This window comes from Cetorhinus maximus, chromosome 21 (genome assembly GCF_964194155.1).
Source record: "Cetorhinus maximus chromosome 21, sCetMax3.hap1.1, whole genome shotgun sequence".
NCBI lineage: Eukaryota > Metazoa > Chordata > Chondrichthyes > Lamniformes > Cetorhinidae > Cetorhinus > Cetorhinus maximus.
Window position 1 is genome coordinate 34,038,641 of NC_135899.1, and position 15,435 is coordinate 34,054,075.

General features: G+C 42.5%; 1 protein-coding gene across 1 annotated transcript; it reads left to right on the forward strand.

The window, feature by feature from the left end:
• Positions 1–1,919: 1,919 nt before the first annotated feature.
• LOC144695256 (uncharacterized) lies at positions 1,920–11,404 on the forward strand. Its single transcript, XM_078566163.1, has 2 exons — positions 1,920–1,943; positions 6,267–11,404. Exon 2 carries the CDS (start codon positions 6,690–6,692, stop codon positions 7,560–7,562), a length of 873 nt encoding a protein of 290 aa, XP_078422289.1. The 5' UTR covers positions 1,920–1,943; positions 6,267–6,689; the 3' UTR covers positions 7,563–11,404.
• The last annotated feature ends 4,031 nt before the right edge of the window (positions 11,405–15,435 follow it).

Here is a 15,435-nt window from a genome sequence, read left to right on the forward strand (position 1 = left end):
GATCAGTAAGTTCGCGGGTGACACAAAAATTGGTGGGGTGGTTAATAGTGAGGAGGATAGCCTTAGATTACAGGAAGATATAGACGGGCTGGTCAGATGGGCTGATCAGTGGCAAATGGAATTTAATCTGGATAAGTGTGAGGTGATGCACTTGGGCAGGACAAACAAGGCACGGGGGTACACGATGAATGGTAGGACCCTGGGAAGTACCGAGGACCAGAGGGACCTTGGTGTGTATGTCCACTGGTCCCTTAAGGTAGCGGGACAGGTAGATAGGGTGGTTAAGAAGGCATATGGCATACTTGCCTTTATTAACCAAGGCATAGAATATAAGAGCAGGGAGGTTATGCTGGAACTGTATAAAACACTGGTTAGGCCACAGCTAGAGTATTTTGTGCAGTTCTGGAATCCGCATTATAGGAAGGATGTGATTGCACTGGAGGTAGTGCAGAGGAGATTTACCAGGATGTTGCCTGGGCTGGAAAGTTTTAGTTATGAGGAGAGATTGGATAGACTGGGGTTATTTTCCCTGGAGCAGAGGAGATTTAGGGGGGGGTCATGATTGAGGTGTATAAAATTATGAGGGGCATAGATAGACTAGACAGGAAGGAACTTTTCCCCTTGGTGGAGGGATCAATAACCAGGGGGCATAGATTTAAGGTAAGGGGCAGAAGGGTTAGAGGGGATGAGGGGAAGAATTTTTTCACCCAGAGGGTGGTGGGAATCTGGAACTCTCTGCCTGAAAGGGTGGTAGAGGTGGAAATCCTCAAAACATTTAAGAAGTATTTGGATGTTAACTTGCAATGCCAAGGCATACATGGCTATGGGCCTAGTTCTGAAAAATGGGATTAGAATAGTTAGGTACTTGTTTGACTGGCGCAGACTCGATGGGCTTTTTCTGTGCTGTAGACCTCTGTGACTCTATGGTTATGCACTGCATTGATCATGAAGCCAATCAGATCACAATGTACCATCCTTAAATAAAACTGCTTCAGTTGGTCACACACAATTTTGAAGAAAGTTTTGGTTTAGTTAAACTCCTTGACAAATATTCATAATCCACAAGGACACAGGTCATTGCTAAGAGTTTGCACTAGTTTGTATTGGTTTTATCAGTGTAATCTGGTTGAAATTGACTGTATCAGGAAGTCTAAATGTAAGTTACGTCAAGCACAAATTGAACTTTAATGTTGGTTTATTAAACATTACCCAGGAAGCTCTGACCACGATCACACAAGAGAATAATGAATGGCGAGTTTCTGCTGATTGCTAGAGGGTGAGATAGATAGGAGAGAGATGGAGGAGGAGAGACAGGAGAAGAGAGAGAGAGATAAAGAGAGGGTTGAGGGGAAGGAAAGGTCAGAAAGAGGGAGAGGAGCAAAGAATAGAGAGAGGGTAGGTGGGTAAGAGAGGAAGGAGAGAGAGGAGGTGGAAGAATGGAGGATAGCAGAGGAGAATAAATTACTCCATCTCTCCTGTGTCCCTCTCTCCTGTGTATGTGCTGATCCCAGCACCACACATCAACCCTCCCTTGGATGCTGTGGGTCTCCCTCTTCTGATCTGCTGTCAAACACATCCGAGGTTGCACATCCCACACTGATGTTGTCAGTTTGAAAGTCTCTGAGGGTGAAGAATGTTATTCCCACACTAGAAATCTCTGTCAAACATTTACGGGGGAACTGAGACAGCAGCTGCAATAAGTGAGGTTTTATTCAGATGGGATAATGACAAGTTTAAATCCCCACCTGATCTGCCGCTCAAAGTCGCCTCCGTTTCACCGGTCAGTTTCCCAAACTTCAGGAAACTCATGTTACTCCTGAAATATTTGGATTGGCTGTGAGAGACGTCAATCAGAGAGCCCCACCCACTCTGCCCATTCCCTCCCCTTCCTCTTCCACAGCTGCTTCACTTCCTGTAGGGACTCAAAACCAACTCAGGACATGGTGAGTGAACGAACACAATTTATAATAATTACATCACATAATATCCACACTAATCTTCAGGCAGCCTGACTATCCTGTGGGGAATCAGGTCTGGAAATGCCCCTTATGCTGTGTGAGAACATCCAGCTGAGAGAGCTGTTTACTCGGTGCTTTGTGCTCAACTGTTTGCCTGGAGCTGTGTGTTGGATATTGAGTGTGTTTATTAGAAGCATTTCCCTTCTGATTTACAGGCTGACTTTTGTTGATGGCTCATTACTGAATATGAGAAGGTGAGGTGTAATTATCTGGGAGATGCAGAGTGTCTGAGGATTCTTACTGATTTCCTATTGTTGAGTTCTGTGTGTGTTGGGAGCTGGTTATTATCCTGTGGACTGTGAATGGTCAGTTCTGTCTGTGTGTTGAGACCTGGATGTTTCCTGCCTTTCAAATCCCTCCAAGACCTTCCGCCACCCTATCTCTAAAACCTCGTCAGAAAAGAAAAAACGGAAAGGCTTGCATTTACATAGAGCCTTTCACGACCACGGATGCCTGAGAGCACTTTACAGCCAATGAAGCACTTTTGAGGTGTGGTCACTGTTGTAGGAAATGAGGCAGCCAAAGTGCACACAGCAAGCTTCTAAATTTTGTTAACACCCTTGCAAAGCACCGTGGGACATTGAACATTGTTAAAGGTGCTATACAAATGCAAGTTGTTTATTATTGTTGTGTAATAAGTCAGGAAGTGACCAGGCGTTCAGTAGGATGAGCGTGATTCCTCTCATGATTCGCTCTGCTACTGACTCTCACTGTGAAGCAGTCTCCCAGTGAGGGGGCAGATTCGTTGTAAAGGGAGATCGGGTTATAACGTATAACTGGCAGCAAAGCAGGGTAGGAATGGCTGCACACTACTTCAAACTCAGTGCGTCAAGGAGCACCAAAGGATGCACCTTCAGACTGCAGTCTTCTTCCCTGAATGGACGGAGTAGGGAGGGTGGTGGAGTTGAGGGTAGTTCCTGATCTCAACTCAGATAGAGAGGAGACAGTGGACAGAGAGGCAAGAAGGAGAGAGGGAGCCAAAGCTGCTCCTGTCTATCTACTGGTTAGTGATGATAATCATGGAATGAGGGCTGTGCCGGGCTGTGAGATTGTGGTGGAATACAATCCTGCTGCTGCTGATGGCTCACTGCATCTCATGGATACCCAGTTTTGGGATGTGTCCTTAGTCTACTTCCCTAGTGATGATTAACATGGTGAAGTACTCATTTATCAGTTGGGAGGGGAGAGGTAGTTTCCCTTGAACTTGTTTGACCTGAAAGCCATGAGACTCCATGGAGTCAATATTGAGACTTCCCCACCTGCCAGAGAGATGGGACATACCCAGGGATGGTGACGGAGGAGTCTGGGATGTTTCCAGATCAATATGATTCAGTGAGTATCACTGCTACTTGACCAGTCTCCTCACTTGGGTACTTGTCCTCAGACCTTGGTAAGAGAGACTTTACAGATTTCACTGGGCTGAGATCACGTTAATCTTATTCTGACACAATGTCAGGATTGTCCAGATGTATCTGATTTTCCTCTTATTATTGGACTTTGTAGTGATTGTTTATCATTGTTTGCTCGGCCACTTCGGAGGGCAGTTCAGAGTCAATCATGTTATGTGGGACTGGAGTCAAATGTAGACCAGACCTGGCAGTTGTAGCAGGTTCCCTTCCCTGAAGGAGAATATTTGGGTTTTTCAGACAATCTGAAAGTTTTCATGTTTTTATTTTGATTTTATTGCTCAAATTTTAAAATGTATTAAATTCAGTTTCACAGCATTGAGTGGTTGAGGTGAACTGTAGGTGCCTTTAAGGAGAAACTAGATAAGCACATGAGAGAGAAAGGAGCAGAAGGAGATGCTGATAGGGTGGGACGAAGAGGGGTGAGAGGGGTCTCATGTGAAGCATAAACACCAGCCTGGACCAACTCGGCCGTATGGCCTGTTTCTGCACTGCAATTCTATGCATGTAACTTTCCATGGTTGGATTTGAACTCGCAATCTCTGGATTGTTAATCCAGCACCAGAGCAATTCAGTTGCCATACCTGGAGACACATTTATTGAAATGTCTTTTAATGCCTTCTTTAAAGATCTTACCTGAGGCCTTGGCCTTTCCCAAAAAGCTTGGGCTTCGATTTGATAGTTTTGCCCAGTGCTGGGGCCGATAGCTGAATTTGAGATGTGCAGTCTGAGTGAGTGCAGTATATCTAATTTCCCAGAATAAACCAGAACCCTTAAATCAGCTACACTGAAGCAATAGTTTCCTTAGCTTCTAGCACTTCCTGCTCAGTGAGTTTTCTTCAAATAATTTTGGAAAACGAGTGGAGAAATTTCAAAATCTCCATTGAATTAACGTTTCTGCTGAGTGTTTTTTGTATTGAAGGTTGATATATTCCTTGGACCAGAAGAGTTTCATCCCAGAGAGTTGAAGGAGAGCGATAGAGAGATAGTGGATGCATTTGTGGCTATCTTTCAGAATTCAATAAATTCTGGAAAGGTTCCTGCAGACTGGAAAGTAGCAAATGTAACCCCACTATTTAAAAAGGGGGAATGGAGAACTGCAGACCTGTTCATTTGATGTCAGTCATAGGGACAATGTTAAAATGTATCATAAAGGATGTGATAACTGGACATTTAGAAAAGAATGGTAAAATTGGGCAGAGTCAATGTGGATTTATGAAAGGGAAATAAGTTTGGAGTTGTTGAAATTTTTAGAGGATATTACGTGTATCATAGATAAAGGGGAATGAGTGGATGTGGTGTATTTGGATTTTCAGAAGGCTTTTGGTAAGGTCCCACACAGGAGGTTAGTAAATAAAACTTTTTAAAATGGGATTGGGGAAATATACCAGCATGGATTGAGAGTTGGTTAACAGACAGAAAGCAGAGAGTAGGAATAAACGGATCATTCTCAGGATGGCAGGCTGTTACTAGTTGGGTACCGCAAGGATCAGTGCTGGGGCACGGCTGTTTACAATCTGTATAAATGATTTGGATGTAGGGATCAATTGTAATATTTCCAAATTTGTTGATGACAACAAACTGGGTGGGAACATAAGTTGTGAGGAGGATGCAAGGAGGCTTCAAGAGGATTTGGACGGGCTAAGTGAATGGGCTAGAACATGGCAGATGGAATATAATGTGAATAGTGTGAAGTTTTTCACTTTGGAAGTAAAAACAAGAAGGCAGAATATTTCTTAAATGGTGAGAGGTTGGGTAGCGCAGGTGTCCAAAGGGACCTGGGTGTCCTTGTTCAGGAGTCACTAGAAGTTAGCATGCAGGTGCAGCAAGCAATTAGGAAGGCAAAAAGTATGTTGGCCTTCATCGCAAGGGGATTTGTGTACAGCAGCAAAGATGTCTTGCTGCAGTTATATAGAGCCTTGTTGAGACCTCACCTGGAGTATTGTGCACAGTTTTGGTCCCCTTATCTAAGGAAGGATAGACTTGCCATAGAAGGAGTGCAACGGAGATTCACCAAATTGATCCCTGGGATGGCAGGATTGTTTTATGAGGAGAGATTGAGCAGACTGTGTCCGTATTCCCTAGAGTTTCAAAGAATGAGGGGTGACCTTATTGAAACTTAGAAAATTTTTACAGGTTGCATGTAGATAAGATGTTTCCCCTGGCTGGTGAGTCTAAAACCAGGGGGCATAATCTCAGGATAAGGAGTAGGCCATTTAAGACTGCAATGAGGAAGAATTTCTTCACTCAGAGGATGGTGTATCTTTGGATTTCTCTACCCTAGAGGGCTGTGGAAGCTCAATCATTGAGCATGTTCAAGTCAGAAATCGATAGATTTCTGGAGGCCACTGACATCAGGGGATAGGAGATAGTATGGAAAAGTGACATTGAGGTAGATGTTCAGCTATGATCAAATTGAATGGCGGAGCAATCTCGATGGGCTGAATGGCCTACTGCCGTTCCTATGTTCCTATTAATCACTTACTCATAAGGTAAAACTTTACCAGCATGCATCGAGCTTGTAGTGAATTGACAGCCCGTTTTACACTCCGCCTGACAGTCTTTTCCAATGCCCTCACGGTGCCTGGGAAGATGGGGGGCTGGGCGGAGGAAAGAAAGTAGCCACGTTGTCTGCTCCTGGTCACTATCCAGTGTCCCTGCTGGAAACAGAGGATGTGACAATCAAGTGAGGAAAAAGAAATGACTTGTATCTGATCCCCCACATAGGGGAATAGCAGACTGGCACTCACTGTGGAACAGTCTCTAACTGAGGAGTCAGCCCCTTCAGCAAGGGAGGAGAGGGACTTGGAGGAAAATCATTTTTCCTTTTCCTGTTTTACAGAAGGATTGCACCGTACTGCACCAGAGAATTCAGAGAGGATAGAGACCACAGATAGATCCTGACCATTACCCAAGGAACAACTGCGGGAAGACATCCAGTCCCTTCACATCATTGCTCAATACAGAGAAGGTTGGGCAGTGAAACCATCATCTGGAAATCGGTCGGGTCAGGGGAGCTTTGACATATCATCAGATCTGAAACTGGTCAGTCGTGTGGAGCCTTCCATCAGAACCAAACTTTCTGAAGGTTCGGCTGTGGGTGATCGGTCAAGGTGAGGCTGTGAAGAAGTGTGAGTGGGCTCCATGTGTGGTGAGAGCTTCAATCATTCATCGAGCCTCATGGACCACTGACTCATTCCTACAGGTGAGAGGCTGTTCAAGTGAGGAGGACTCCACAGACTCATAAGATCTCCTAACACACAAGATGCATCTGTTGAAAAGCCACATGGAAGAGAAACCATTCAAATGTGAGGTGTGTGACAAAAACTTTGCGCAATCATCGACTCTCCTGATACACCAGCGCATTCACACTGGGGAGAAACCATTCACCTGTCAGGTGTGCTACAAATCATTCTCACAGTCATCACACCTCCGCGCACACCAGCGTGTTCACACGGGTGAGAAACCATTCACTTGTGAGCTGTGTGAGAAATCATTCTCGCAGTCATCCCACCTCCGCGCGCACAAACGTGTTCACACAGGGGAGAAACCATTCACATGTGATGTGTGCAATAAATCATTCTCACTGTCATGGACTCTCCTCGAACACCAACCCATTCACACAGGGGAAAAATCATTCACGTGTGAGGTGTGCAACACGTCATTCTCACAGTCATCCGGCCTCCGTGCACACCAGCGCATTCACACAGGGGAGAAGCCATTCACGTGCCAGGTGTGCGACAAATCATTCTCACGGTTATCATACTTCCGTGTACACCAACGTATGCACACAGGCCAGAAACCGTTCCAATGTGAGGTGTGTGACAAAGCCTTCACACGGTCATCAGGCCTCCTGGCCCATCGGAGGATCCACACAGGGGAGAACCCCTTCAAGTGTGAGGTTTGTGATAAAACCTTTCCGATATCTACGAGGCTTCTGAGACATCAGCGCATTCACACAGGGGAGAGACCCTTCAGATGTGAAGTGTGCAACAAATCATTCTCGCGGTCATCGAACCTCCGTGCACACCAACGCACTCACACAGGGGAGAAACCATTCACATGTGAGGTGTGCAACAAATCATTCTCGCGGTCATCGAACCTCCTGCTCCATCAGAAGATCCACACAGGGGAGTAATCATTCAAGTGTGAGGTTTGTGTTGAAGCTTTCATGACGTCCTCAACCCTTTTGAGACACCAGAGGATTCACACAGGGGAGAAACTCTTCAGGTACCATGTTTGATACAAGGATTTCACCCACTCCTTTGATCTACTGAAGCACCAGGTAATCCACACTGGTGAGAAATCATTAAGGTGTGAGGTGTGTAATGACGTAAGAGTCCCTTGTGGAGTCTCACTTATGTTTGGAGCCATACTCTGGATGAACAGGAATGAGAGACTTGATATGAAGCAATGTATGAAAACAACAATCTTAATTCGACAACTATTAAACAATTATTAACGATTAAAAGAAATGAAAGAAAGGAAGAGAAAAACACTATATAAAAAGATAGAAAGATAACTTTACATACATACCATATTACAAATACATACAACTACATACTATATTACAGATGTTAACTCCAAATTGGTCTGCTCACGACAGCTCCCCAAGATGATAAAACAACCCCAAATTGGTCAGTTCAACACAATTCCCCAAAATGGCGAAATTTCCCCTGGTTCATTCATCACCAAGTCTCTGAATAACCTTGTATGGGATGGACTCTCTGGTCCATCACTGTGTCGACAGCCCTTCCTCCCGTAGTCTTGAGTGGTTGACTAATCTACTGTGGCTGCAGACCTGAACGTTGGAGACTGTGCCCCTTTTAAGTCCAATTTCTGGCTCCATTCCAGCCTTCTGAGGCTTCTATCCAGACTTTCTCAAAACAGGAGTCTGGTAACCATAAGTCCTTATCAAATTCTTCTCACAGGCAGAGCGAGGCTTACAGACGTCACAATATTCAAAACAAAAATAAAAATAGCTGGAAAAACTCAGCAGGTCTGACAGCATCTGCGGAGAGGAACACAGTTAACGTTTCGAGTCCATATGACTCTTCAACAGAACTGCTGTTTTTCCAGGTATTTTTATTTTTGTTTTGGATTTCCAGCATCCGCAGTTTTTTGCTTTTATCACAATATTCAAGTTGTTTACGCATTTTTTGATGGTGTCTCTCACCTTCCATCTATCAGGTAATACTGTCCATCAATCAAACGCCATCTCCTGATTCCACACCATAATTGATCACGTGCAAGGTTTTCCATTGTCCTGGCTTGTACTTTAAAGGGTCATCGAATGTAGTAAGGAACTGACTACTGTTAAGCAATAACAACTTTTATTTTAGCATGTCTAGCCAGAGGAAAAAGCAGTAATTTAGACAAAATAACAGCTGTGAACATGGCTGAATTGACAGTATGAAAATGAAACCTTGTGAAAAAGAAGCCTGCAGTTAATAATATCACTACTGATTGGTATTGATTACATAATTAATTGCTTGGCTTAAAGCACAATCATACTTAGTTTCAAATTAAGGTCTACAAATTAAGTTTTAAAAATTCAGTACAGGCTTAATACTCAAAACAATGACTCTCAAAATCAACAGCAAAGCAGAAATAAAATGAAAAAAATATAAAATTGCAAAAATTAGTGGTTGCAGGCCTCAGGCCTACACTACCTCTCCCCTCTCTCTCCTCCTCCTCTCTATTTCTCCTTCTGCTCCTCTCCTGGAAACTAACCACTTTCAATCTCATCCTTTTTGCTATCCCTCTCTCTCTCTCCTCCTCTATATTTCTCCCTCTTGGGGATATCTGGAACTAGGGGGCAAAGTTTAAAAGTAAAGGCTGTGCCATTTAACATCGAGGTGAGGAATTTCTTCTCTCAGAGGGTTGTTAGTCTTAGGAATTCTCTTCCCCAGGGAGTAGTGGAGGCTGCATCATTGAATATATTCAAGGCTGAGTTAGACAGATTTTTGATTTACAAGGGAGTCAAGGGTTAAGGGGGACGGGGAGGTGGGAAAATGGAGTTGAGAGCCACAGTCAGATCAGCAATGATCTTGAATGGTGGAGCAGGCTCAAGGGACTGAATTGCCTAATACTGCTCCTATTTCTTATGATCTTTCACTCCTTTTCCTCTCCTCCTATCTCTCATCCTCTTCTCTATATTTTCTGCTCCCCTCTCTCTCCACCTCTCCTCTCTCCTCCTCCAGCATTATAAAGATGAGAGGGATAGAAAGTTCACCATTTTAAACTATCATAAATTAAAAAACTAAGTAGAAACTCCATACAATGTTATTGAGGTAATAATGTAATTATTATTATATTAAACTATTTTTAACTATTTCTTCTGTTTATGTGACACAATTGAAATAAACTATTATCTGTGGGCCTGTAGTTTGCTGAAATAATTGCTGACCACAGCATGTTGACTGGAGCCATGAAATATGACTGACTGTTGGTGCCTGAACGCCCAAAAGCCCTGAGTGTAATTTGAAGAGCCGCCTCGAACAGGTGCAATCGGCAGAAACTCACCACTCTCATTATTCCCATCTGGGGCCGTGGTCATTTCTGTGGTTGGTACCAGCTTCCTGGGTGATGTTTAATAAACCAGCGTTAAAGATCATGAATGTTCAATTTACGCTGGACGTAACTTACATTTAAAATTCTCGATCTGGTCAATTTCAACTGGATTACACTGTCAAAACCAACACAAACTAGTGTAAACTCTCAGCCACAACCTGTGCACTTGTGCCTGTTCCATATTTGCCAAGGAGTTTTACCAAAACAAACATTTTTTCAAATTCTGTGTGACTGAACCAGTTTTATTTAAGGATGGTACATTGTGATCTGATTGGCTTCATGATCACTGCAGTGTGTAAATATCTACAGGATAATTTCTTCACTCATTTTATGACATGTTTGTGTTTTCAACAATGATGTTTGTACAAGGATCCCAGAGCCTGAGGAATTATTCATGTAGCCCTGACAACACCTTGAATCAAGGTTCCTGGAATAATACATCTGGAGTTGGACTTGTACCACAACTGTGTCAAGCGGGTGAGGGTTCAAGTTCCACTGCAGGACTTGAGCATTGAGGCTGACACTCCAGTGTAGTACTGAGGGTTGGCTGCACTGTCAGAGGTACCATCTTTCAGATGAGTTAAACCAAAGCCCTGTCTAACCTCTCAGGTGAATGTAAAATATCCCATGACACTACATCGTAGATGAGCAGGGGAGTTATCCCTGTTGTCCTGTGTAAAGGACATATCTTTCTATTTCTGTTGGACTGTGGATTACAATTACAATGGCTGCAGTTTGAAGGACATGTTGACAGAACAGTGAGGGATATATACAATGTTGCTGTCCTGGAACAGAGTGTGCCATGAAAGACAGGATGGTGCCAAGGAGGAGTCTGGTCTAATGGGGAACTGCCTGGCAAAAATGTTTTAAATGGCTCCAGGATTTGTGTGAGAGCAGTGCAGCAGAATAGCTCCTAGCCTGAATGGAAAAAGACCTAAAACCTCTCTCTCCTATGTGTGTAAGATTCCAGTAATTCTACAATAATAGCTAGCTGGCTTTTTCTCCTCATATCTCTATAACCTGCACTTTCTCTGAAAACCCTTGTCAAAAGGCAAAGGGGAATATCACTGTTAAGAGACATGAAAGGCAAGTGCTCAACCAGTGAACTAAAGACTGAAAGTTCTGGAAGAACACCTCGTGTCATCAACAAAGAACTGAAAGGAATTTGGAAGACATTGATCAAAATCAACCCATTGAACCCTGTACTCTGGAATTGGTGCTATTGAACTGTATTATCCCACCCTTAAAATCCATGTTTTTGTGTGTCTTGTATGTGTGTATAGGGAGTTAAGAAGGAGTAGAGTTTAGGTTATAGAGTTAGAAATTAGCAGTTCATATTTCTTTCTTTTGCCACTGGTTAAAGACAATTTGTTCAATAAACAGTTATTTACTTGTTAAGTTTACAAACCTGGTGCTCATATTCTGTTAACCTAAATTAAACTATTAGGTGGGTTGATCAAACTTCGTCACATTTGTCACAGCTTGGGGAGCAGTGGGTCTTGATATTACAGCGCACTATCCCCAGTGAGTCATGACAAAGTTTGGGGGCTCGACCAAGATGTTTTGGAACAAAAGACAACGATGATTTGGTGTAGATTTAAAAATAGGTTTGTCAAAAATAAGATCCACTGGAAACTGCTAAAGCTTTCCTGCAAGTGGAAGAGATGTCCCTGATGATTTTACAAGGGATCCCAAAAGCCAGGTTAATTGAATTGGCAAGTAAGTTAATAGTAGGATTGCCTGTCAAAGCTAGGAAGGCAAAGATAACCGAAGAGATGGCACAGCATTTGACATTGGAAGGAATACCTGAGAGACCGAGTTCTCCAAGGGGTGTTTCATTGGAATGGGCTCAAATTCAGATGCAAATAAAAATATTGGAACTAGAGGCAAAAGAAAAGGAAAGAGAACGCGCATTCCAAAGGGAACAGGCAGAAAGGGCAGAAAAAGAAGAGGAAAGAGAGAGGGCATTTCAAAGGGAATTTAAAATGGCGAGGTTAGAAATGGAGAACCATAAACTTGAACAGGAAAGAACAGAGAGAGAAAAGATAGAGAATTCCAGCTTAAAATGCTGGCAGTGAAAAAAAAAGTGATGCAGGACTTATTTTCAGATCAGAACCCAGTGGGGAGATGTTTAAATTTGTACATGGTGTTCCAAGGTTTGAGGATAGGGATGTTGAAACAATCTTTATTTCATTTGAGAAGATAGCTAAACAGATGAACTGGCCAAAGGAAAACTGGACATTACCCATGCAGAGCAAATTTGCAGGTAGAGCACAGGAAATTTATGCTTCACTGTCAGAGGAGGTTTCTAGGGATTATGATGTGGTGAAAAAGACCATTTTGAGTGCATATGAGTTTGTCCCTGAAACATACAGACAAAAGTTTTGAAATTTAAGGAAACAGCCTGGACAAACTTACATTGAATTTGAAATGATTAAGCAAAGTAGTTCTGACAGGTTATGATGAGTATTAAGAGTTGAAATTACCTATTAAGTTCTCAGAGAGACCATTCTCTTGGAAGAATTTAAAACTCCATACCTTCTGTGATGAGAATCAAAGGGTTGCAACTGCAAGACAGGCAGCAGTAATGGCTGACGATTATGAGCTGACCCATAAAACTAAACCTTTTTTCCATTGCAGCCATAAATTTGAAAAGGATAGAAAGTGGGAGAGGGAAAGGAAGGCAAGTAGCCAGGGTAAAGAATTGATAGCTGGGAATACCTTGAGATCCCCTCCCCAGATCAGGAAGGAAGGTACTGAGGGTGGAGGTGAAACTAAGACCTAAGTGTTTCCATTGTAATAAAGTGGGACACATGCGTTCAGAATGCTGGAAGTTGTGAGGGAAGCCCATGATGCTTATTGGAGTTTGTAAGAGGGAGTCCAAAAAGGGAATTCAAAAAGAAAATGCCACGGATCAAATTGCAGCTTTAACTACAAATAAGGGTCTGAAGGTAACCACTACTGTGAATGCAGGTGAAGTGAATAAGGTAGATGAGAGATATAAAGGGTTTTTGTCGAAAGGAAAGATAACCTCTTTTTCATCAAATGATGTAGCTAAACCCACAATTATATTAAGGGACACAGGAGCTACTCAAACTCTTTCGCTGGAGAAGGACCTAGTTTTCCCTCCAGAGAGTTCAATGAAAGCTAAAGTATCGGTAAACGGGATAAGTGGAGAGTATATCCCGGTTCCATTGTACAAAGTGCAATTGGAGTGTGATCTGTTGTCTGGATTGGTGGTTGTAAGAGTGTTTAAGAAATTACCCATGGATGGAGTTGATTTACTCCTGGGGAATGATTTGGCAGGAGTGAAAGTTATTGCTTCGCCCATAATTACAGAAAGTCTGAGAGAGGCTAAAGAGACGGAGCAGTTACAAGAACAAGTTCCTGGTATTTTTTGACCATGTGTGGTGACCAGAGCAATGGCTAAATTAAGTCCATCACCAGAGATCAAAGTAATACCACGAGCAGATGTTAGAGTAGCTGAAACTTCCTTTAAGGATGAGGATAATTCAAAGGAAGTGTTTGGCATGTCTTCATTAATTGAGACTCAGAAAGCAGATCCAGAGTTAAACAAGTTAGCACAGTCAGCTCACACTGAAGCTGAGACTGAAGGAGTTCCGGAGTGCTATTGTATTAAAAACAGAGTTCTGATGAGGAAGTGGAGACACCCTTACATACCTGCGGATGAAGAATGGACAGTTGTTCATCAGGTAGTGGTACTGCCCAAATATCGTAAGGAGATTTTGCAAGTAGCACGTGAATTTCCGATGGAAGGACATGTAGGAGTATGGAAAACCCAAGCGTCGATAAACAGGCATTTTACCTGGCCAAGACTTCATAAGGACATGGTTCAATTTTGTAAAACATGTCATACATGTCAGGTAGTAGGTAAACCTCAACATGTAATCAAACCAGCACCTTTAATACACATACCAGTTTTTGAAGAACCACTCAGTCGAGTATTATTTGTGTAGGATCATTACCCAAAACAAAAGCAGGACATCAGTATATCCTTACAATCATGGATATGATAAGTGATTTCCAGAAGCTATTCCTTTAAGGACAATTACAGCTAAGGTGGTAGTGGAAAATTTAACTCAGTTTTTCACTCGTTATGGCCTACCAACTGAAATACAATCTGACCAAGGTTCTAACTTCATGTCTAAAATTTTCCAAGACATAATCAGCAGTTTGGGTATTAAACAACTAAAGTCTACCACCTATCATCCACAGACACAGAGAGCTTTAGAGAGATACCATTAGACTCTCAAAACCATGATTAAGACCTATTGCCATGAATACCCAAAGGATTGGGACAAAGGATTAGATTTTTTTACTATTTGCTACCAGAGATTCTCCAAATGAATCTACTGGGTTTAGTCCATTTTAATTGATCTATGGTCATGAAATAAGAGGTCCATTAAAAGTAATTTAGGAAAAGTTCCTACAGCAGAAAGATGAATCCTCCATGTTGGATTACGTGTCCATGTTTCTAGAAAGACTCACAGGAGCAGATAAAGTAGCACAAGGGCATTAAATCATTTCCCAAGCAAAAATGAAAGAATGGGCAGACAAACATGCTACAACTAAAATGTTCCAAGCAGGAGATGAAGTATTGGTATTGTTGCCTTTGCAGGGTGAATCCCTGAAAGTGAAATTCGGTGGCCCCTACAAGGTAGTTAGGAGAGTTAATAAAGTGACTTACCTGATAGATACTCCTGAGCGTAGGAAGAAGAAATGGTTATGTCACATAAACATGCTGAAGAAATATCATTGCAGGGAAGATGATGGGAAAGAGCAAGTATGGTAGGAGTCAGGTGGTAGGAGTAATGGAGGATGACATGAGACAGTTAAAGGTAGAGGGAGAAATAGTGCACAAAGTGAGCGGTCTAATAGAATTCCTCATTCCTAAAATTAAATGAGGAATCATGAGTTTTCTGGGAATGTCTGGGTTTTACAGGGAGTTTGTGCCTAACTTCAGCACAATAGCTGTACCTCTAACCAATTTGTTAAGAGAACACGCAAAAGTGGTATGGTCAGCAGAATGCCAAGCAGCCTTTGAAAAGCTGAAGGCAATCTTAATAAATGAACCAGTGTTGGCCGCCCCTGACTTTATCAAGCTATTTAAAATGGTAATTGATGCTGCTGACTTGTGGCTTGATATTGCAGCACAATGTCCCCAATGAATCGTGACACCTGGCCAATATGGATTCAGCCATCAAAACAGTTTCTCATATTGCTGTTTGTGGAAGTTTGCACTTCACAAAGGACTTAAATAGAGGGGAGGTGCTTTCAGATGCCCTGAGATTGTTAAAGTAGATATATAAATGCAAGTCTTTCTTTCTTAGGGAAACATTTATGCTTCCAGTGAACTGGAAATCATAAGCCCATTGATGGGAGAAAGTATACCAGCCCACAGTGACATTGACCAATAT

Bases quoted from the DNA above. Each gene is read 5' to 3' on its own strand.
- LOC144695256 (XM_078566163.1), top strand. From the start codon at position 6,690: ATGCATCTGTTGAAAAGCCACATGGAAGAGAAACCATTCAAATGTGAG.